The 22,745-nt window shown below is 40.1% G+C and overlaps 3 protein-coding genes across 6 annotated transcripts; 2 read left to right on the top strand and 1 right to left on the bottom strand.

The window, feature by feature from the left end:
- The first annotated feature begins 461 nt into the window (after positions 1–461).
- On the top strand, positions 462–8,123 carry cax1 (cation/H+ exchanger protein 1). Of its 4 annotated transcripts, none has more exons than XM_029462188.1 (21): positions 462–679; positions 2,082–2,252; positions 2,428–2,552; positions 2,925–3,033; positions 3,129–3,245; positions 3,337–3,398; positions 3,483–3,668; positions 3,771–3,956; positions 4,090–4,140; positions 4,432–4,531; positions 4,876–5,017; positions 5,133–5,316; positions 5,415–5,514; positions 5,601–5,719; positions 6,012–6,049; positions 6,165–6,295; positions 6,726–6,859; positions 7,017–7,111; positions 7,215–7,293; positions 7,398–7,506; positions 7,719–8,123. In XM_029462188.1, the coding sequence occupies exons 1-21, from the start codon at positions 604–606 to the stop codon at positions 7,790–7,792; spliced, it is 2,388 nt and encodes a 795-aa protein (XP_029318048.1). In that variant the 5' UTR covers positions 462–603; the 3' UTR covers positions 7,793–8,123. The 4 variants fall into 4 exon arrangements, with proteins under 4 accessions (XP_029318048.1, XP_029318046.1, XP_029318049.1 ...); XM_029462186.1 differs by having other exon boundaries at positions 6,165–6,418; XM_029462189.1 differs by lacking the exon at positions 4,090–4,140.
- A 305-nt stretch (positions 8,124–8,428) lies between these two features.
- Positions 8,429–14,936, bottom strand: klhdc10 (kelch domain containing 10). Its single transcript, XM_029462468.1, has 9 exons — positions 14,705–14,936; positions 12,517–12,738; positions 12,229–12,383; positions 11,915–12,063; positions 11,738–11,822; positions 11,497–11,563; positions 11,372–11,419; positions 11,044–11,183; positions 8,429–10,663 (listed from the first exon to the last, which is right to left on the bottom strand). The coding sequence occupies exons 1-9, from the start codon at positions 14,793–14,795 to the stop codon at positions 10,454–10,456; spliced, it is 1,167 nt and encodes a 388-aa protein (XP_029318328.1). The 5' UTR covers positions 14,796–14,936; the 3' UTR covers positions 8,429–10,453.
- Positions 14,937–17,088: 2,152 nt separating this feature from the next.
- Positions 17,089–22,061, top strand: zc3hc1 (zinc finger, C3HC-type containing 1). Its single transcript, XM_029461517.1, has 10 exons — positions 17,089–17,290; positions 18,040–18,142; positions 18,379–18,529; positions 18,656–18,739; positions 18,832–18,959; positions 19,181–19,320; positions 19,535–19,805; positions 19,961–20,164; positions 20,726–20,938; positions 21,095–22,061. Exons 1-10 carry the CDS (start codon positions 17,157–17,159, stop codon positions 21,167–21,169), a joined length of 1,503 nt encoding a protein of 500 aa, XP_029317377.1. The 5' UTR covers positions 17,089–17,156; the 3' UTR covers positions 21,170–22,061.
- The last annotated feature ends 684 nt before the right edge of the window (positions 22,062–22,745 follow it).

Genomic DNA, 22,745 nt, shown 5'->3' with positions numbered 1-22,745 from the left:
CACATCCGTGACATGACATATTTATATTTTATATTTGCTTTGAAGTATTAGTATATAAATGTATAGTTTCACACATAATAACGTGTTCACATATTGCTTGTGTTTTACAAAAACAGTAACAATATGCAATTCAGTAAGCACATGAATCTGACGCTGTCTTCTGTGTGACACTGTATTTATTGATCCTACCACTGGGGGCGCTAAAGTTACAAACGTTCAAATCTTACACATATATATATATATATATATATATATATATATATATATATATATATATATATATATATATATATATATATATATATATATATATATATATATAAAATAAAAATACGTCCAAATACATCAATAGAAAGAAAGGTACATATAAAACATATGTAGGAAGAAAATAAGACTTGAGGGTGGATATAAGGATTCAAAACAGTCAGATTTAAAATGTCTTTAAAAGTCTTCCCTGCCACATCCCCCTCCCCGCCCCTCTCTGTCTGTGCTGGGTGTCAGCCTCCCGTGGTGATCAACGCGCACAGCAGACTTCATAAGGAGTGGGTGAACGGTCGACGCACAGATGATACAGGAGTGACACTTGGGGAATAAACAAACAAAATGTCCCACGAAAAGTGTTCCCTGATGCCAGGTGATACAGAGAACCTGCGGACAAGATCTGCAGTTGATACCTCAGGTGAGATCAAACTACTCTGCTGCAGCTGTAGCCATTCCGACACCATGCGCTTCTCTGTGGATTTAAAAACCCGGGCTGTCATCACTTGTCTTCGTGTTTATTTATTTGCTTCTTTTTACATCCGACTTTGTCGTAAGCGCGTTGATCAAAGTCACCTGTGCTACCAAACCTTCCTCCAATCTAAGCTAAACGTGAACATTTGCGTTTCTGTTTGTGTGCCAAGCTCCACAAAAGTCTCTTTATTCCTAGAAGAATTGTTTTAAAGTCATTTTAAACTTCACTGTCGGTGTACTTGTATGCTCGGACAGGTAGGCCAGAGGTGAGGATTGTGTCTTAAATCAGTTATTTCCTGTATTTTAAAGGTGATCGCCTTTTGGTGATCGCAACTTGATCACAATGCAGTTAATCCATCGTGTTTACATCATGTTCATTTGGTGGGTTTGGTTTGAGTTTGTTCCTAACTTTCATTCCTCAGCCAAAACCACAGCTCTCTCATCTCCCTATTACTTCTGCCTGTTTTCTTAAGGTTGTCAGCTCACTACCAAAGTAGTTTTATAAGGGGCATCTAGCAACAAATTAATATTAGTTTTCTTTGAAGTTGAAAGAAGTTATTTCTGAATGTGCATCATCAGTTTGCATATCCTAAATGTATCCATTTAACGTTTACGTTGCATCTTTTATTAGACATAGGAGTGACCGTTAAGAAGGAGGTAGAAAGTATAGCACCAAGTTGTCTTATCTCTATGTGTTGCAATGCATTTATAATGGGATCAGTCTTGGCAGACAGCAGTTATCTTCATGGGGACTGAGGGGACACTCTGCATGACTCTCAGGAGGTTTTTGTTAGTCACACACACATGTCCGTGGCTGGAGGGCGTTGGTACTGGATGTTAATCAACCTCACACCTCTAATGCAATGATAACCTCTCAAGCAGGTGACTTAGTGTGTGGATTTATCATTAAAGTTGGAGTCGGCGATTCTGGAGAAAGATTTTTGAACAACTCTCCTCCAGATTTACCCTTCTCTCTCTACCACTGCCTTTCTCTTTATACATCCATGGCCTTCCCCCCTGTCCTGTACACAAGCAAAAACGGCCAATGTTAATGATTGGCTGGAATAGCATTGTGTGGCTCAGTCCAAGCCACTCATGGCGCGTTTCCACTGCATGGTACGGCTCCACTCGACTCGCTCTTTTTTTTGGTTTTCCACAAGGGCTAGCACCTGGTACTTTTTTGTAGTAACAAGTGTGTTGGATTTGAATCGCTGACTGCACCTTAACTCACATCTTCAGTCTTAATTCAGCCTTTTGGAGAGAAAAACAAATCTAGTTTTATTGCTGGATGTGTGATATGCCTTTTTTTAAATCCATAACTCTGTTCTCCATGATATTGCCACACTCAGAAAACGCTGTAGATCCTGAACAGCAACATTGGGTTCCCCGGCGACAGTGCCAAACTGATAGGCTCTGTGTCGGACCCCATCATCCAGAGCTAGGCGGAGCGGAGTCGACCTCTCCAGATGCTTCTGCCCACAACTTCTACACACCGAAATGTTTCCTCACCGTCTACAGAGGTGAATGAGACGTTTGTTAATGGCACAAAAAAAATGATTACTGTCATGAAATAAGATCAAATTTGGCATGACAAAAATCTACAGAAGCTACGTTTGTGTAAGGTGTGGACATGGGAGACTTTTAATTATAGACCAGAGAAGTGGAAGAGTTTTCTCACAGCTGTGATCTGCACAGGACACGGCACCTCCCCATCTACTCTGTCTCGGTATGGAGAAGAGGGTTGGCATGAAGGCACCACAAAGACCACAATCAGAGCTGAGAATGAGGTGGAGGCACACAGGGAAGCCAACAACTACAAGGTGGGCCATGACTGGGTTAAAAGAATATTGAACCCCAAAATGATCGCCAGTATATCAATGACTCGACTTGAATTCATGTAGAAAACGTAGTTTTGCTCGGATGCCTCCACGCTGAACTATATCAGAAACATCTGATGCAAACTATCACGCAACTCGTGCAGTATTATCCAAGTGTCATTTATCCAGTTGTATGCTCACTACTTCTCAAATGCATGTATTTTAAAATACAGATGTGAAAAGTTACTGCGTTCCTAGGTTTATTAGATTCAGTGTTGATGTGGAGTTGAACTAAGTTTGATACATGTGTGAACAATACAAGACATGTTTTGTGGGACATACTTTTAATCCAAAATCACGCTTTTTTTTCTCCAGTTTGGCTTCAGAAAGTGGAAGGGCAATGTTACCGAGAAGCCCATTGAAGACCGATCAGACATCATCAAAGCGCTCTACTCTGATCTCAGCGTTGTTAAGCCTCTAGAAGGTCTTTCTTCTTCTCTTCTTTGCACTTTTATTCTGTTTAACACAACCTACACTACAAAGCAATAACCTGTATTTGTGATTTCTCCTCTCTTTCAGGCTCAGTGATCACCTTTGGGAACATCATTTATGTCCTTTTATTTGGATGGTGGATATCTTTAATCTACTGCCTCATTTGTCCTGTAATGTTTCTAACGATCTGCGGAGCCCCTTATGGTATGTGTCCTGTAAACCAGCGGCGTCCCTCACTACTGTAGTGTCCCCTGAAAGGTGGAACATCATGTCATTTTGTTTTTTGTTTTCTTAGGCAAACTTTGTTTAAAGATGGCGTGGTACTTCATTTGGCCATTTGGGAAGTCGATTGAAAAGGTCATTTGATATATTAGTATAACATTTAAGTGCCATTGCACACGTATCTGAGACGTATCACAACAAGTAATTATTCCCTTTCAGGCCGGTGAGATGGCTAAGAGAGCCATTGTGAAGCCTCTAAAGTGTGAGGTCATTCCTGAAGAGAGGGACAGTGAAGTCATCAAGAACCTTGTCGGGGACAAGGAGTCCTCGCCCCTTCTGATGTCTTCCCCAATCCCTGTTGAGATCCCTGTCCCAGAACCAGCTACAACTACTTCAAAGCACTGGGTAAGAAAGTCAGAATCTGCTTAATCACTTTGTGCATTGAACGATTTGTAATATTCAGAAATATTATTAATGACTTTAAATATTCTTTGTCCCTCTCTGCAGTGTCGCATCAGCACTTATGTTTGGTTGTTGCTAGGTTACCCTATCCTGGCTGTGGTCCACTCCCTGGCCTGTGTGCTCTCCTGGCTGCTGGTCTTCACTATACCTGTAGCCAAGATGAATGCTCGCACAATGACCATTGTCCTCCTCATGGCACCAGAGGACGTTCAGATCCACAGAATAGAAAAGGTACACCATCATTTAACTGAAGTGCTACACGTGTTAATGTAAATGATGGCACAAACTGTTGCAGTGTGTAAATGGATAATCTAATTAGTGCATCTACTATGACTTTTTTCCTCTTTATTTTTTTTTTTTAAAGGGTCAGTTCAACCAAAACACAAATGACATAGTTCTCCCTTCCCCCCAAGTGGTACGTTACCTGTGCTGTACATAGTCTGGGTTTTATTTGCAAATGTTTTAATATATCTGCGTCTCACAATGTGGACAGTTTTTTACTGACATTGGTGGATTATCCAGAGTAACCAGGATGTTGTTCATGGAAGGACATGTGGCTGATACATTTTTCAAATCTATATACCACTAGAGGGAAGCAGAGAAAAGTGTTTTCTTTTTTGATTTGTGTAAACTAGCCCTTTAAACCTTATTGACTGACTGTTAACATCTAATAAAGGAATTTGTAACATACATTTCTCTTCTGCAGACATCTGTGTGTGAGTCCAGAAACATCTTATGCTGTTATAAAGCTTTCAATGTGTATTACTACAAATACACTGTCCAAGGAATCAACATTTTCGCTCTCAGTATCCTTTTTGGGTTGTTGGATTACACTTGATGAAAGTTAAGGGGCTTGTAAAGAAAATGCTAAGAGGTAAGTGCCATTAGATCGCATTATAATATACTGGACTCCAGTGTACTCACAAAATGTATTATGTAGTAGAGTTGTGTGTCAGTGTCATTTCTGGTCTAAAGAATTAGTACAAGCTAAGAGTTGAAGAAATCTATTTATCCTTTGCAAGTAATATATATTTGCCATCCCCAATCAATCCTGATTTTATAGCAAGGTGGCACCGTGTACGTGTACAATGCAGTACTGGTGTGTCTGCTGTCCAACTGTTTGTTCTCCTTAAGTCTATGTTCCCTGCAGACCTGCTTCCCCTGGTCTTCATCACTGTCATTATGGGCTACACTGACCGTAAACACAAATTCTGCAGTGCGGAGACCAAGTTTGCCACAGCCATCACTTCCATCATTCCTCTATCCTACTATATTGGCATGGGTATAGCCAGGTAAGCTGTTTTTTTTTAATGCATTTTTGTCATTGACCAGTAGAAAGTAATTTTCTTCCTGAATTCTGATGCACAATACATTGAATTGTATCGGTAACTGTGCGTATTCCCACAGCATTTCTGCACAGAGTAACTTCGCAGTGGGAGCGGTGGTGAATGCGACGTTCGGCTCCATCACCGAGATGACGTTCTACATCACGGCACTGCTGCAGGGACACAATGCTGGCACCAAATGTTACGAAGAGATCGTCAAAGCAGCGCTCACTGGGACCTTGCTCGGCTGTATACTGTTCGTCCCTGTGAGTGACAAGCGAACATATGTCCATATTATTCAACATGCAGCATTATGACCCTCTGTATGATTGACTGACTGTCTGTCTGTTTGTCAACTGCACAGGGTATCTGTATGATCATCGGGGGCATTAAACACAGAGAGCAGCGGTTTAACAGTCGTTCAGCCGGAGTGAGCTCCGCTTTGCTCTTCATATCCGTAGGAGGTATGTAAGGCAGCTGCACATTTAACTAATTTTAAACAATACGTCTTTCATAAACCTCGACCCTCATGTTGTAATATTGTCCCTAGGTATTTTTGCTCCCACCCTCTTCTCAAAGACCTTCGGTAATCTGGTGTGTGGAAGCTGCACCAATATTCCAGGCAATGGCAGCGTACCCTTCATCTGCAAGGATTGTCACTACGAAACGGTGGGCTGCTTCACTTAACCTTCATGTGACTTTATGCAAGTTTCAGAACACTTTTTAATTCCAATGTTGCCAATTGTCCCTGCACTTGGAAGTGACTAGGGGAGCACAGTGTGACTCCTGTTTGCAGTTCTTCACTGCCTTGATGTCTATATCACATTCCTCACGCTCCTTTCTATATAATCAAGCTGTGGAGAACGATAAATATGTCATTTTCATGGTTCTACACAGCTTGATTATATAAAAAATGCTTTTAAAATGACAAGATTTTCTCCATTTTTGTTGTTTTTAACAGAGTCCAGCTGACCCACAATTGATCCTGCCCCATATTGAGTAAGTCCAGATGCTACATGCATTTTATATTTTGTATATATTATGTTTTAAAGTAATCAACTCAATAGTGTTTTAACTCACTATTAAATGATCTTATTCTAAAAATGTTTTCCAGGCCCCTGGTGTACACAATTGCTGTGCTGCTGCCTGCTGCATACCTGATTGGCCTCATCTTCACCCTAAAAACCCACTCCCACATCTATGATATCCATATCAGCGATGGTCACGGGGGCCATGCACACGGTGGTCAGTACGCACAAGAGGGTACTAGCAACTATCACCCCAATGGTGAGGTCACCACTGGCCATCTCCTTGCAGCCAGCACGTGTATTAATTCCAGCATTGTTTCCAGCAGTCACATTGCAAGAGGTGTGTGTGTGTGTGTGTGTGTGTGTGTGTGTGTGTGGTGTGCATGTAGTGTTCTTTAATCTTTGGGTGAAGGAGCATGAAATTGCAAGCACTAACTCTGTCTGTTGCCTGCTATATTTATGCATGTAAGGAAAATGTGTGCATGCCAAAACCCTTTAGCATGTGAGGGTGAAGAACCAAAATACTGGAGAAAGTTTAGAACTCGATTTGGACGGATGTGAAGAGGGAGAACAACACGTCCTGCAACAGTGAGGTAAGTCATAAATGTTAAACTCCGTAAAGCTTATGATGTGTATTCCACAATCAGGTCATCATGTAGTCCACTGGTCCCGGGCGAGGGCTCTTGGAGTGCTGATTGTTGCCACGATATTGATGGCCTGCTGCGCTGACCTCACCACGGAGAATATCGAGCCCATGCTGACCCATTCCTCCATCTCCGTGGTATTCAAAATGCTTTATTTTTAGAGAGTTGAAATTCACAACCTGCAAAACCTTTTTGATAAACTAAATCCAAGAGTTAAGAAAAAGCACACATAAAAGAGTTAGATATAATCACATGCATCTACCTCAATGTGTTTCTTTGTACTTGATGCTGCAGTACTTCATCAGTGTCACAGTGTTGGCCATGGTGCCAGAGCTTCCTGAGATTGTCAATGGGATCCAATTTGCACTGCAGAACAATATCAGCCTGAGGTACGAGTACAATGTGCTGTTGCTGTATACACGAGTTGATACTAAGGTCCTTTGAGCCAAAAGGAGTTGTAAACATTTTAACGTGTATATTTTTGGTCCACAGCCTTGAAGTGGGCAGTTGCATTGCTGTGCAGGTCTGCATGATTCAGATTCCACTGCTCATTCTCTTTAATGCCTTCTATGTAAGTGCAAAGTGTTTCTAATTAATAGATTTCTTAACATAATGCATTTTTTTCAATCCTGACTTGGTAAAACATTTTCGTTTCCCCCCCTCCCCCCTCCCCAGGATGTTGGATTTGTGCTTGTGTTCAGTGATATCCATCTCTGGGCCAGCATCTTCAGTGTCATTCTGGTCAATTACATCTTCATGGATGGAAAGTGTGACTACTTTCAGGGTAAGTCAGGATACCGAGAATTATCCACATCACAAATGGAAATCATAATTTCACACTTACCAAGAGAGATTCTTGGATGTGTGAGCAAAAGAAAATGACACAATTCGTCATATCTAACTTTAAAACCATGCGGAGTCATGAGGTTTTTTTTTTTTTTTGTCCGGCAAAATGAATTAACATGTTGATCATAATCAACTCTGTTTTGTTTGCAGGCACTGCACTAGTGGTGGTCTACCTCATCCTTTTGGCCCTTTACTTCTTTGCTCCTTCTCCACGCTCTTGTTGATCTGCTGGCCAGGAAATCCTAAATCTCTAAACATTTTAAGCCACGTAAAATGTGGCTTCGGTGGCACAACAGATAGAAAAAGATTTGGATAGGGTTTTGAAAAACTGTTGCTGTAAATATATAGCCGTCTGCCATTTGTCAATATGATACTGAAATAGTGTTTTGCGCACTTGAACATATTTCCAGTTCTGGCTGTGATTAAAAAAATAAATAAATTTAAAATCTAACTTATTTTTACTGTTGCATTTAAATGTAAATTTGTGGTATTCATTATTGGTTCTGATATATTGTGATATGTGGTTTATAAAGAACATAATAAATGCTACAATTTATAAAACGTGTCTGTGAAATCAGACTTATTTTCAACTTCACGACCTACATTATTTCTTATTTACAAAATGTGTTTGAAAAATGACCACCACCAGAAATGATATTAGATAGATATATTTTTTGCATTATGGCTCTATATAAAGTTAATTATTGACATTTTGGCACTTTCGTTCTTCATCTAACGGGACACATGACATGTTACCGTCTTGATCCAGTGTGTGGCAACAGCAACTTATGAAAGTCTAAAATAGAAAATATTTTTATTGAGCGTCATGCTAGTAATTAGTCAAGCAAAGGGAACAGAGCTATTTACAGAACACTTTTATTGACAGTACTCCACAACATTCACACAAGCCTACTGTACAACATTTTAGTGGTCACCTTTTTAAAACTATGTCCCAAAGTAAAGGTTTGATGTTAATATAAAAAGCAGGGCATGACATCATGCACAAAGTAGTTATGCAGAACAGAAATAAAAGGGGCGTGGTAAAGAAGTGCAGGCAGATCAAACCATCGGGCAACATCCCATCCTCGGTCTCACCCAATCTCTCGTTCTAAAAATATGCTTTGTTCAAGTTGCAACATTATTTGGCATCTGTTAATTTCAATAATTAAACATAACTGTATAGAACACATTAACTTGACATGTTAAATGCCCAATATGCTGCATCTGTCCTGAAGGCTCTGTCTGGCCGTTAACAGGAAGAGAATACAAAGCCTCTGCACCCTTTAAACAGGATACAAAATTGCTATTTGACACAAAGATGGAGTTATTATATGTAACGGCTTATTGAAAATGGTTTAAATGTTCACTTACTTAAAAAGACAATGTTCAACATAAACCCTTTGTCTAAACATGCAAAGATCTTTTACTGCCTGTATTAGTGACATTTCAGCCTTATTAAAAGTTGGAAAAAGGCACTGCAGTATAAACAAATGTTTGTATAAGCCTGCTACTAAAGCAACTCCCTGTGAAAAACATTGCGTCAACAGAGAGGGAGTAAAAGTGAACAGAAATAAGTCTTTATTCGAATAAAAGCATTTAGAATGAAGTTTTAAAGAGCACCAAATTCACAGTGATGTGTTGCATGGTTTGGTTTACAAATGAGAGCTGCAAGCGAACGGGGTGAAATTAAATAGTTTTGAACTTCTTTGCAGACTGGGGTGTAACATAATGGAAAAAGACAGGAAATACAAGGGCTCAGACAGGCAAACCCAGCATTGAACCTTTTCTTCACAAACTAATGAAGAGCATACAGTGTTTCTGCATGTTTTAACTAACTTACCACAGAAAACATTACTCATGAACATTTTCAAGGCATACCATAACTTAAAAAAAAAAAAAATGTTTTTCCTTCCCTCCAGGCAAACACTGGTTTCCAGAAAGACTTGGAATTTAAGATGATTAATACTTCATTGTGGCCACCATGTCTGCTTTGTCAGTTATGCAAGGATAACATAACTTCAACAATAAAAACACGAAAATCAGTGTGATTGACTATGTAAAGCTCAAGCTTCTGGAAGGTGATTTTTATACCATAGGGATATAACTGAAATAAAAAGGCTGCCTGGAAGGTCGCAAAAACATTACAAAAAAATCTAAAACATGACAAGTCAGCATAAAGGAAAATTATGCATGAGATTTGAATTAAATTGGCTAAAATGTGCAAAAACACTGTCTGCCATTTTTTTGACTGAAGATAGACTGCTTATAGGATCTATTAAAAAAACTAAACAAAGTAAATGTCCACAAATATGCAAGACAAAGTGCAAACAGCAATATCAGGTGATGAGTAGACCCCCCCCCCCAGGAAAACGGATTTAGTCCTTCAAATAAATACACATGCATTCTTCTTTTGCACAGAATTCTTAAAAGTACTAGAGAAGGCAGTTTGTTTGTTTTTTAAGTGGGAGAGGACAGTCTTTGAAAACATGAAATGGCAAAAATAAAGTATTTCCAGCTGTCACAGGTTGGAGGATGAGAAACAGGATTCCATGTTCATCTTGACACAAAGGCATCATGTAAGGAACTGTGGTGGAGGAGGGGAGGGGGGGGGGGGGGGGGGTTGAGTAAAATCCATAAAACATTCCACATTTATTTTCTTTATCATCACTGAAACTGCAACAAAACAAAAAAAAGAACAAACAAAAGAAGGCATCCCATTGTTTTTGGTTTTAAGGCGGGGCTACGTTAGGCAGGGGAAGGAGAGGGCATTTTCCCGAGAATTTTGCTATGAATTAAATTCTGTGCTCTGTCAGACCTCATCTCCTCCCAGTCCAGCCCAGCCCGTCCCATCCATTCATTCATTTGTCCGTCCTCCACTGTGCAGCCTATTTCAAGCGTTCAATGAGTTCCTGTGTGAGGCCAAGGTTGAGCAGCTGCATGGTGGGGAGTGAAGTCAGGTGAGGAAAGGCCTTGAGGAGCTTCTCCCAACATAGCTCCAGCAGGCTGGGCCCAGCCAGCCAGATCTTAAACAGAGAGCCAGTTCTCTTGTTCTCGTGGATGTTAACCACACCACCGTGGATGTACATACAGCCAGCCTGGGGACGGAGGGAAGGAAAGAGAGGAAGTCAAACATATTTTTAATTCAGTACTAAGTTTACTAGAGAAACTACCTGGGCCTTGAGGTTCTAAGCTCTACCATTGTGTTCTATAAAAAACACTGCAAAAGGTAACTTACATTTTCCTTCATTATGATTTGTTTACAGAACTTAAAAAAAAAACATCAGTTAATCTCGTAGGGAATTTGACAAAGATTTGTTCTTAGCATTTATATGAATGTCATGGGTTACATTACATAACTAAATGACTTGCCATCATCAACATGTAATTCACCCTAACCCACTGACATGAGTAAACTACAGCTCAGTAATTGAACGTGAATGCGTAGAGTGACTAGAAAGGCTAGTGTTGTACTAACTGGGGTGACAGCAGCGCAGTGGAAGTAAGCCGGCTCAGGCATCACCGCTGGTAGTTTACTCCACTGGAAAGTCTGCAGGTTGATCTTCCACAGATCAGCTAATATCAATTCTCCGTTGTAGCCTCCACAGATGAATACATCTACAATAGAGAACAATCAACAGTCAGATACTGTTCACATAGTTGTACAGGGCAAGGAGTTACTTTTACAATCAGTTAACCATCAGGAGGTAATGTCAGGAGCACCCGTTTATCTTTGAAGGAGAATACCAGAAGTATGATTATTTATTTTTATCATACGCTGCACAGCGTTTTTGAAAAGTTCTCACCGTTACGTATTTGTACACAGCTATGGCATCTCCTAGGAGCAGGATACCCTGTCAGAAGCACAGACATTTTTAGAACGGCGCGAAAGAGAACAAACACAGTTACTGATGAGGTGCAGAATACGGACCTATTTTGTCATGAGGTTTAGTTGCAATCTCCTCCCAGGAATTAGTCTCCAGATTGTAAGCATGTATCTATTAAAAAAAAGACACAATAATTAGAGACTAAGAGTGTTTAGTGCAGCGATTAAGATGGATTTGTGTACAAAACAAACTTTAACATAAACGGTGATAATCATTTTGAATTTGAAATTCTGTGTGGCATATAGTAACATGTGTTTGGCGAGTATACCCTTAGTGGTGTCGTACCTTGTCCAGAGGGTAAGATGTCCAGGAAGTTCCTCCTCCCAGAATGTAGATCCTCTGTCCGTCATGTGCTATTTCATGCCTGTACCTGTGACACAAAGTAGCACGCCACGTTAAGGACTTTAAGAACTTTGCTACGGTTTGATCCTGTAGCACATTCAGGCGTCATAAAAGGCGTACCGTTCCTCAGGCAGGTCGTCGGGAGGGTTGTTGGGCTTGAGGTGGATCCACTCCCTGGTGGTCAGGTCCAGCCTGTGCAGGTCTGTGCTGTAGATGTAACCCGTTGTCCCTCCAAACACGTATAGGAAGCCGTTTATAATAACCATTGCCTGAATGAGGAAAGATATGAAGAAACAACCTAGTAAATTCAGAGTTTAAAAGTTTCTATATCCACTTGATTTGAAAAACTAAAATTTAGAACCAGTCTCTAAAATATTACAAATCCCTCGTTTGAATTGGGAGCAATCAAATGACAGGATGATTTATGAGGTTACCTGTCCATAGATTCTGTTGGGCTTCTTCCCCCGACAGTTGAGCAGTGACCATCTCTTGTACTTCACGTTACAAACATGTACGTCGTTGCCGTTGTTTTCACCGAAGGGGATCCCGGTGCCGCCAAACACCAGGAGATTGTTGCCGTGCAAAACGGCTGAAGAAACACAGCAACACAAAGCTCAATTTTCATAAACATTTGTTAGCAGAAAACTGGATTTTGTCTCGTGTATAAAATACTAATGTCAAGTATCATAATGTTCAACTTTTTAAATGAACAATGTTCTTACCTGACATGGACGCCAGCTCTGTGGGCATATAGCCCTCTGTTCGAATCTGCTGCCAGCAGCCGGTAGCAAAGTGGTATCTCCAAAGCTCCCTGAACAGTGGGTAGTCTTCATTCTCTGAGCCTCCTGACTCATCGTAGTCCGGGTTGTATCCTCCAAACACGTACAGGTTAGTGTTGTCAGCAACACAGCGATGCCCACTGCGGGCAGGGGGAGTACGATGACCTGAGGAAGGGAGGAACAAAGTTTTCTGGGATGAGGAGAGAGGGAGCATGCTTACAGAGATACTAGATCGATATGATAAACATCCACACAAAAAGCTACAGATGCCCAATATAAGTTAAGTATAAATACAAGTCAGTTGAAGTAAAGTAAATATCACTGGCTGCACATAAAAATCTGAAAGAAAAAGGACATTTATCCAATTTAGGTACATTTGTACATTGTGTACACACACACACACACACACACTCAGTTGAATCTCAATTTAATACAGCTGCTTGGAGAGAATAAGCCGTAAAAACCTGGCATGATACTTGTACATATATACTGTATATATGGCCTATGTAGTGGAATCCAAAAATAAATCTGCCCTCTGACAATAAAGCTGACAGAGAAAGAAGTCTATTCATATCATACTGTATTGTAGTTGAAATACATACACATCAGAAATTCATAGTGTCATCTGTGAGGCTCAGAGTTTCACCTTATAAGGAAAGCTATGCAAATAGCTTCATAAAAAACATAACCATGTGAGATATTAAGATGTTACTGAGATCACATACAACTAAACACTGATGTTTAAGCCAACCAATGCATTTTAAATAATCAGGATTTGTATTGGACTGGGAAGAGAGCTAGAGCAGAGGAGTATAAAGCGGTGGCATGATCAAACATCCACAATGATACAAATCTAGTGCCAGTAAAACAACACAACTTTGCATTAAGCAAGTTGTATTTTATTGTCCCAATTGCCAACATTCGATTGGCAGATGCTTTTGTCCAAAAGACAAAATGTGCATTCAAAATCAAGAGCTAAATATTACAAAACTCAGAAGCACAACAGTTTGCAAATAAACAGCTAAAAGGTGTGTTCAGAAAGCTACGCTTGACCACATACCTGAAGTTAATGTTACATTCACTTCTGACATGTGAGACAAGTCCAGACCTCTACAAACATGGCTGGAACATGAACAGAAGAATGAGTGCACGTTGTGTGGGGGGAGGCTGTTTCTTTAGGCCACATATCTCAGTGAAGTCTGTAAGAATGAGTTATTTCAAGAGCTGCACCACTGTAAAAACATTCAATAACGTCTCGCTGCAAGAGTTTGGGTCTTTAGAGGAATTGGCATCAGGTTACTTTTAGCATTAGTTAAAATTGTCAGTGCATGTTATAAAATAATACTATTATGGAGATCAATTAGAGCTTATTAAAGTATCTAGTAAACTGTAAGGCTATATAGTAGTCTATGGTGACTATGCTTGCTTATCAATACCAGTCAGAGGGACCTGATTTGGACTGTGTACTACTGGCCTTGGCAACTGTAAGACTGTATGTGACACACACAAAAACAGACCAGGGCCAGGATCGGTACTGAATATTTACCACAGCATATAAATCTAATACTAACAACCAAATCCAAATTGTTAGAAATCAAAGACTCTCAAAAAGGGAAGGAATCTTTGCTGGCTTTTTCCACCCATTATGGATCCTCTCAATCATGCTTGTCCATTGAATACTATGTTCTGGAGATCATGAGTACCCAGTAACGTTACACAGACCTGAATCTCCTAAAAACACAGCCTTAAACCTTAACAGGTCTGTAAAATGACTGTGTCAGGCCATATACTTACTAAGTTCACTATATGCAGCTAAAATATAGGGTTTTACAAACGGTAAAACACTATGATAAACATTTTGTATTCATTTTCTTTCACGTATTATCTTGGATATGATGGCTAACAAGCTTTTAAAAGATAAACAGGCAAAATAGCTGGATGTTGCTAGCTTGAACGTTAAGCTTAGCAATGTCAAAAGTAAGGGCAACGTTTGAGCTCTTAACATGTAAAAAGGTGGCATTGTATGTGGAGCAGCTGATCTCAGTCACACGTTTTATATTTGACTGACAAAATGTGCCAACGTTAAGTTAAAAGCTATAGTTAGCATGAGTTGCTAATGTTGTTGACTGACCTGCTAACGTCTCACGGTGCGGCGGCCTGTGTGTCAGTTTCTCGAATTTATTCAGCTGGTCTCGAGTGCGAGCACCTTCAGCGTCCGACATCGTGTTCCCGTTACAATCCAGTCCTGGAGAACGTCACATCAAATAAAAAAAACATACAGTGCTGCTAAAACATTATAAATCATTTCACATCTCATTCAGTATGAAGCCATTCACAATTTTACCCCCTGGCCGTGTGAAACTAGACCAATCAGAGGGCTTGTTATTAGGACGTTGCGTCATTAGAGATGGGCGGGGCTGCGCGTGTTGGCGGTCGGTCTCCAAAACAACAGTTTTTTTTTTTTTCTCAGGGGTTGGAAGTCATTCATCAAGTGAAAAGTTCATTTTCATTTTTCAATTACATTTGTTTAATTATATTTTCTATAGAATTGCATCACCCTTAATTGTTGTTGAAATGTTACCAGGTATGTAATTCTGTTGGAAAGTATTAAATACTTTTATTTTATTTTATAGGTATTTTGCCTAAGAACATAATCAGAACCAGCCTTAAAAACAACATATGTAATATTTGTGTAATCTTGGAATGTAAACTCATTAAAACCCCAAATTCCTATAAATATTACCAAGCACATAACCTCAGTGTCCTCAACTGTAGCTACGACCCTGAACAATATCCCAAATATATATAAAACAATATAAAATCTATTTAAAATCATTTCAATGCATTTTAGAATATAAGCCTTATTTAAAAAATAAACAATGCATTGCGTTAACATGGTTTTGGTCAACTTTATAAAACAGCACCCTGTGCCTGGCACAATTATTTTTGGATATCTATTAAACAAAACATTACATTTGGGGTCCTTGACCCCTGACTTCAGTGTCAGCTTTCATTTGAGTTGGTTTTCAGTGTGATATTGTGTTCAAAATGATTAAATAGTGTTCTCCACAGGATATGTTTTCCTTTAAAGGTGGACCGGTGCTCTGCCCTGCGCAGCAGAGGTGGTGGGATGTAACTAAGAACCATTACTGTAATACCAACCACAATAAGTGGACAACTGGAGGGTTTCTCAACAGTAGCAAATAAGGCATATTTATTATAACTTATTTTTCCACAGTTATGTCAGCCTCCTCAGTCAGTTCTAAATCATAAATGCAAAGTCTTACTCTCTTATTTAAATTGTTACCAACAGGACATTCCTCCATCGTGCTTGTTTTCTTGCTAGAGACTACATTTACCTTAGTGGGAGCAATAGCATCAATAACATTTGTCATTTTTAGAACTAAAATTATCTACAAGGTATGGAATAGAAAGCCTGCATACATAATTGACTGGTGTTTTCAGTGATATAACATTTACTGATTCTAACTCTGATGTATGTGTATGTGTACAGACTCAGATTTATTTTGTACTCAAACAGTAGTTATATCCAGAATACAACAAAGTTCCTTGGAGCTGCTGCTGAATGTTAAAATCACTTACAATAACTACACAGAGTTTGCACAGTATTCATGTGGCCTGTGGATGTACAGCTCAAAGAGTAAGTAACTGATACCAAATTTGATTAATCTACAGATTAAGTTGAGAGCCTTTTGTTCACTGTACTAATTATAACACAGGAATAGAGATGACATTAACATCTCATCCAGTTCCCATATCCCCGATCTCAGCTTGTTAGAGTTGTTTCTAAGAGGGGAGGGAAGCAGTTGGAGACCTTGCTGGCCCCATCAGCCCATGAGAGAGCTGTTAACTCTTTTTGTCATCTTTGTTATCAGCAAGACGTTAGATAATGTACTGGAGTTTAGTGAAAGAAGATGACATTGTAGTGAATGGAGGCTGAATGTAAACCTGTACTTCCATCTGAGGCAGTGGAGAGGGAAGAGTAAAGGGAGGAGGAAATAGAAGACTTATCCACTGCTGACAATGAGGATGTGATGACAATACTTCTATACTTCTTTTAAAGACTTTGAATGCAGGACTTTTACTTGTGATGGAGTATTTTTACATTATGGTACTACTACTTTTACTTAAAGGATCCAAATAATTCCTCCATTGTTCCAATGTAATACAAGTGCTTTAACATGAGCTATTTCATGTCCCTGCGAAGGAACTATCAAATAAAATGGATTACTGATGTGCATAATCATATAGTGAGGAAGGTTATTCCGTTTAAAAGGATACAACTATCTAATCCCACTTTAAACAAGGTAATGCATCTTGGCTAATGAGGAAAAAGCAATGGCAATCTAAATAAAATGAACTTGTAACTTCATAAATTCTTATAAATGACATTGTGATAGGTATATCGTGCCACATATAGAACGCCTACATAATTCAAATAAGAGTTGTCAGTAAATAAATCAGGCAGGTTCGGTGCTCTCAGTAATGTGCTGTGGTTGGGGTCTTACAAAGCGGAACGATTGTTTTCAGGTTTTATTTTCCGGGGGACCACAGAGCCGATCATGGCGACTCTCGGCGGCAGTCGTGGGGATCGTCTCGGCAACACTAATCAACAAAAGTCTTCTTTTACATCTCCAGAGAAAGTTCGTGAACTCCTTAATGAAGGAGTGTCATCAACAGATATCGGATCCAACAGGTGCATTTTTTGAACAGTTTCGCGCTATTTGTTTGATTTAAAGGGGCCGAAGAACAAGTTAACGTTAGCTCATTTGGTTAGCCACTTAGCTTGGCAGCTCTGCTGCTGCGTTTAGCCGCCTTCACTCAGCGGAATGTGAAGAGGGACAAGTCTCCACAGATTTGGGAGCTTGTAGGCCAGGACCGGGAGTTTGCACATCATTGTTATACTTGCATGAAGTTGTTCATCTTGTTCATCTACCGGACAGATTTGTTATAGTACTCATTGTGCTATCGCTCGCGTGCATGCCACAGATTAAGGGGGGTGGGGACCGAAAGTTTTAGTGTAACATTACACTCTATTAGTTTGCTATTCATATCTGGGTTATTGTCCACTTGCTGCCCAGTTAAACATGTAGTTTGACTTCCTACTGTGCATTAATATAACAGACAGATCTTGGTAAGCAAAGAAGAATGCTGCCGTTTCATTCAGGGGAACTGTTGTATAACTACTGCATGTTACTGCTAGTTTGCTATTCCCACCATTAGCCAACCCCTTATTACTTGTTTAATTACATTTGGTAGACCTGCAGCCAGCATTTCAGGGCTAGCTGTGCACGTGTTGTTTTTTAAAATGTGGAATCTTGTATGTACAGTATATATTACGCATAATCTACAAACAATTAATTAAATCATGATTGTTTTATCATTCAAATAAGAAGCATGTGTCTGGAAACTAAATATCTGTTTTTCCCTTTATGTGTATGTCAGAGGACAAGGGAATTTGAAAGTTCTGGAAGTACAAAGCAACGCTCAAGTACCTTGTGAAGCTACCAACAAAGAAGCCTTTTTCTCAAGAGTGGAATCTTATTCAATATCCTTTTACTAATTTTAAACCTTTTAAACCCTATATGATGCATCCAGATGTATGTGACCAATTATAAAGACGGCACTTGTGGATCTATAATTCTGATATGTTTTTTGATATTTCACACGTTGAAACTTAAATGATCCATTTGGGTAATGTATGGATATCAACTTACATTCAGAGTAATAATGATGTAACAATACTTGTTTTGTGTCTTAGTGAAATTTTCCTTAGCATAGCACTGTTTGAAATGGGCAGGAAAACCCCGCAGACTGTCCCCTCTGATGTGCGCCAGATATGGCTGGATCAACGTTGGCTGCGATATGCTCAAGTGCTCCAGCTGCCAGGCGTTCCTCTGTGCATCACTACAACCAACTTTAGACTTTGAAAAATGTGAGCAAAGCTTAAAGTAACAGAAAAAAAGACAAGGGCACATTTAATGTTGGCAACGATTACACTGATATTGCCAGTCTGCCAAAAAAAATCAAGGTCAAGCAACTCTCCTTCTTTCCTTAATAGATGGATCCCGCATTGCGGAGATATCGAGGCAGCTTCAGACGCAGCATGAGAAGTTTTGCCCCTGGCCTGACTTTCCATGCCCAGGTAGGAACATTTTGTATTGACTATTTAATTTCAGCTGAAATAACCCTGAGTTATCCACATGATGGTCAAGGTGAATGTTGATGTGTTTTCAGAGCGTTTCTGGCTGCTTCCAGCCTGTGAACCATCAGCACTTCTCACTGCCTTCTTAGAGCGCTTCCAGAGCACCTGTCTCCTTGCACAGCAGCTGCCTGCCATAAATCCGGAGCAGCTGAAGTCTATGGTGAGATGGTAAAAGAGTCTTGGCTTTGTTGGACATTGACAAAAATGCATTATGAACATTACGCATTTGCCGAAATTGTTTTGGAATGCTTCCAGGAGATTATGGAAAGGACAGATTCACTGTAGAAACATGTGAACGTTATGTGTTGATGTATTCAACTATTAAAATAAATAGCATTTTCAGTTGTTCACATGTTATTAATGTCCAGTGTTTCCTTGCAGTCTTTGACTGAGGATGTCATCGGTGTCATACTGCAGCTGATCGAGGACGAACGAAAAAGAAGGGGAGACTCTCCATGTTCAGAACCTTTGGCTGTCCAGGTGGCTGCATGCATTGTTTCTCTCAGTGGCTGGGCTGCAAGGTGAGATGAAACTCCCCGTTTGCTGTGCTTGACACTTAACACGTTACATTTTCTAGTACACGCACATTTCTAATGTCAAATGAATCCTCATGTACCAGCTTCCTGCAAGAAAATACAATGAAAGGACGGGATGTCATTTAGTAAACTGAGAACTATGACATTAGCCCTCCTCCACCTGATCAAGATGTCTGAGCCATGAATTTCTCTATCTTAGCCCTGCTCTGCAAACCATGAACCTGCCCATCCTCACCTGCTCGTACTGTATGCGCAAGGTGGGCTTGTGGAACTTCCACCAGATGGAGGGAATGGAAGTTGATGGAGACGCCTCACCAAACACTATAGGCCCCTCTGCTCAAGCAACAGGTACTCCCTCAGTAGCCACGCATGAGAGCCATGGGGAACAGCCTGCTTCTGCCTCATCCACCCCTGCTACACCTCCATGTCGCATGAAGCTAAGGAGCCAGGACTCCACCCGCTCTGACCAGGCAAGCTTTAAGCAAACGAATGTTGACAAGCTAAGCAAGCTCAGCTTATATGCACATATTCATTCTAAGCAGGAATACTTAACTTTGTGTATAACGATGGGAAGTGAAATGTACTGGGCTGTTTTTTTTTTACCATGTTCTGGTGTGTGTTATAGGGTGAGGGAACCGCCTCCCCCGTATCTTTGCGTGCTCGAAGCAGAGACTCCCCAAGCCCCAGTGAAGAGCTGCAAAGTCCTTTGCTCAGGGGCAAAAGGTCTGCAACTCGCGGTAGAGGACAGGGGGACAACTCTGCGCCTGATGGCGCTGCCAGCCCGCATCGCCCTCCTAAACGGCTGTGCTTCTCATCAGTTGGCAGTCCTGTAAGAACTAACATTTCTGCTGATTGTTTCTTTTTGCCGTTTTATTATGTCAAACTCATAACAGGCTGGTGATTTTCAACTCTTGCCCCTGTGCAATCTCATTCTTCCATGACAGATTTTGCATTAGCAATGAGATTCGTCAGTGCTCCTAGTTTCTTTTTATAAGTAGCATCAGCAAATGATGATGATGAATTGTGAACAGGTAGAAGGGGCAGAAGTTATTCTGGGGTGACTCACTGTCAAAAGCACCTAGTTTACAAGCAGTGTTTTGTTGTAGTCATAGCACAGGAGGCTAACACTATACATCTATGCAAACACTCAATCATCACATAATATCAATATACCTGACAAGCTCTTAAAGGCACAAGGAGAGCACAGGTGCTAGGACTTTATTTAAACATTGTTTCCCTTTGAGTCATTTCTAATATCAGTTTTTAATGGGAAAAATAAAATAAAATACAAATCTCACTTGATCCAGTATTTTACCTATTACCTGAGACAAGATGGTATAACCTAGATACTTGGATTTGGCTAACACAAACTACTACCTACTTTTCTCAGGATGGGCTCCTGCACAAGAATGCATTTGACCCCCTCGCTCAGCACAGAGACTGGTGTCCCTGGATCTCTGTGGGAAAGGAGAATGTGGATCCAGGAGCCACCCACTTTCTGGATGGAGGCCCAGCGCTTCATCAGCAGGGCTGGAAGGCGGCTCTTGACCTCCTCATTCCCATGAAGAAGAACTCAAATACAGCAGGAGGCAGTCCAGGACAGGCAAGTCGACACTTATGAACTTTGCATTTTACAACAAAAATGACCACATCCTCTAGAAAATGATGCATGGACCTCATGCTAATTAGTTTTTTAAATTTAAAGTTACCACCTTACATAACAATTTATGACATTTCTCTCTTCTTTCTTTTCTCTCAGGGCCCTCGTGACAAGTCTAAAAGGGTGTTTGCTATATTCCGTCAGTGGCAGGTATCCTCCTCTCCGTCTCAGTAGACCGTTTTCATCCAAACCGCATCGCAACACTGACGTGATGAACTGGCCTGCCCTCTTTTTTTGTGGTATAGAGTCCAATGACAGGAGTGTCATATCATATCAATGTATGCCATCCCTTAAAGTCGTGTTTACAGTCAAAGTGTTTCTAGAGGGAAAGGAAGTCAATTGTGTCTTTAGGCAAATGAATGAGTGTCTTCTCTGTGAACAGTAAAATATGTGAAGGATGCCTGTTTGGCTTTAAAACCTTTTTTGAATTCTGTTTCATAAAAATTGAGGTGTGCAGAAATTGGGGCCTTGTATCATGTGTATACACAAGTAGTCCTCAAGTGATCGAACACATCTCAGCAGACACATTGGCCACAAACAAGGCATTTAGTATTCACCTCACATGAGGTCTGCTTAAACAGTCCTTCATGACATCATGATAGTCTTGTATTTCTTTGTAATACAAGAGACAAGAAATCTCTTATCATGAGAAAGGGCCAAATGGCTTGACACTGGAAAGGCAATGTTTACCTTCAATGCATGTTGAGTCATTTGAGGGAGTGGTCAATTTTTAACCTCAGATTAGCAAAAAATAACTGTGAGGAAGTCATTTTTGTGTGTGTACCGTTGTGCTTGAAAAGTAAAGTGGATATGAGTTCTCTTTTGGAAAGAACAATCCTTTTTTGAAATAGTGAAATGTTTGTTTTCATTACGTCAATCCTGATTCCTGCAGACAGGTAGAACCATGTGCCATGAATTACAAACCTGCTTTGAACTAGATTCAGGATTCCTGTACTTTTTTTGCCTTCCTGTGACATCGTATTGCTAATCCAGTCCTCTGTCTTGCATGTGCTTTTATCTTTGTAGAGTTTCTTAAAAAGGGTTTAATAAAAATGCTCTTCTGAAAGTTTGTTTCACTTTGCATGTTGGTGCTCTGACATTTTAACTAAAGAAAAGATGAATTAGACATAAATGAAAAATATTTTATGGAAAATACATTCAGATATGGCTCTTGCAAATATTTTAGTACCCATTGTTGCAGCTTGCATTGTGCATTGATTTCACATACTGTAAATGGGATTTGGGGTTATCTAATCTATGATATCACTCCCTGACCGGAAGCCATTGTGTTTCCTGTACATCTTAAACACATACAAATGACTTGTTCACGTTATTGAAAGTCAGCCTTGTCACTGCATCATTTGTGAGGACACAAGAAAAGAAAGCATAGCTGTTATCAACGCAGATGTGAGGCTGTCCTTCTACCTAATGTAACTGATTGAAATGATCTGATTTATTGCTTTAAGTCTTAAGAGTCAAAGATCTATGTGCAGCAACATTTCCTCCACTGTTTGTATCATTGGTAGAGGGTTTTCTTTTAAGGATTGGCAGCTGTGGCCAGACATTTTGAGTTGTATATCCTGGCATCCATCACCTGGGTGTGTCACTTACCTCTGGAGAACATGCAAGACAGCCAGTGCCACAGAATGAGGGCAACCTTTTGAATTGTAAAACCCTGAAGAATGTCTTCATAGTGAGGTGTGTTGATATGTCTTTATCTTCCCTAAATATAAAATAATGGTGTCAAATG

Source organism: Cottoperca gobio, chromosome 23 (assembly GCF_900634415.1).
Source record: "Cottoperca gobio chromosome 23, fCotGob3.1, whole genome shotgun sequence".
Classification (NCBI taxonomy): domain Eukaryota; kingdom Metazoa; phylum Chordata; class Actinopteri; order Perciformes; family Bovichtidae; genus Cottoperca; species Cottoperca gobio.
Note: the sequence above shows the minus strand (reverse complement) of the source record. Positions and strands in the feature narration are given on the sequence as shown.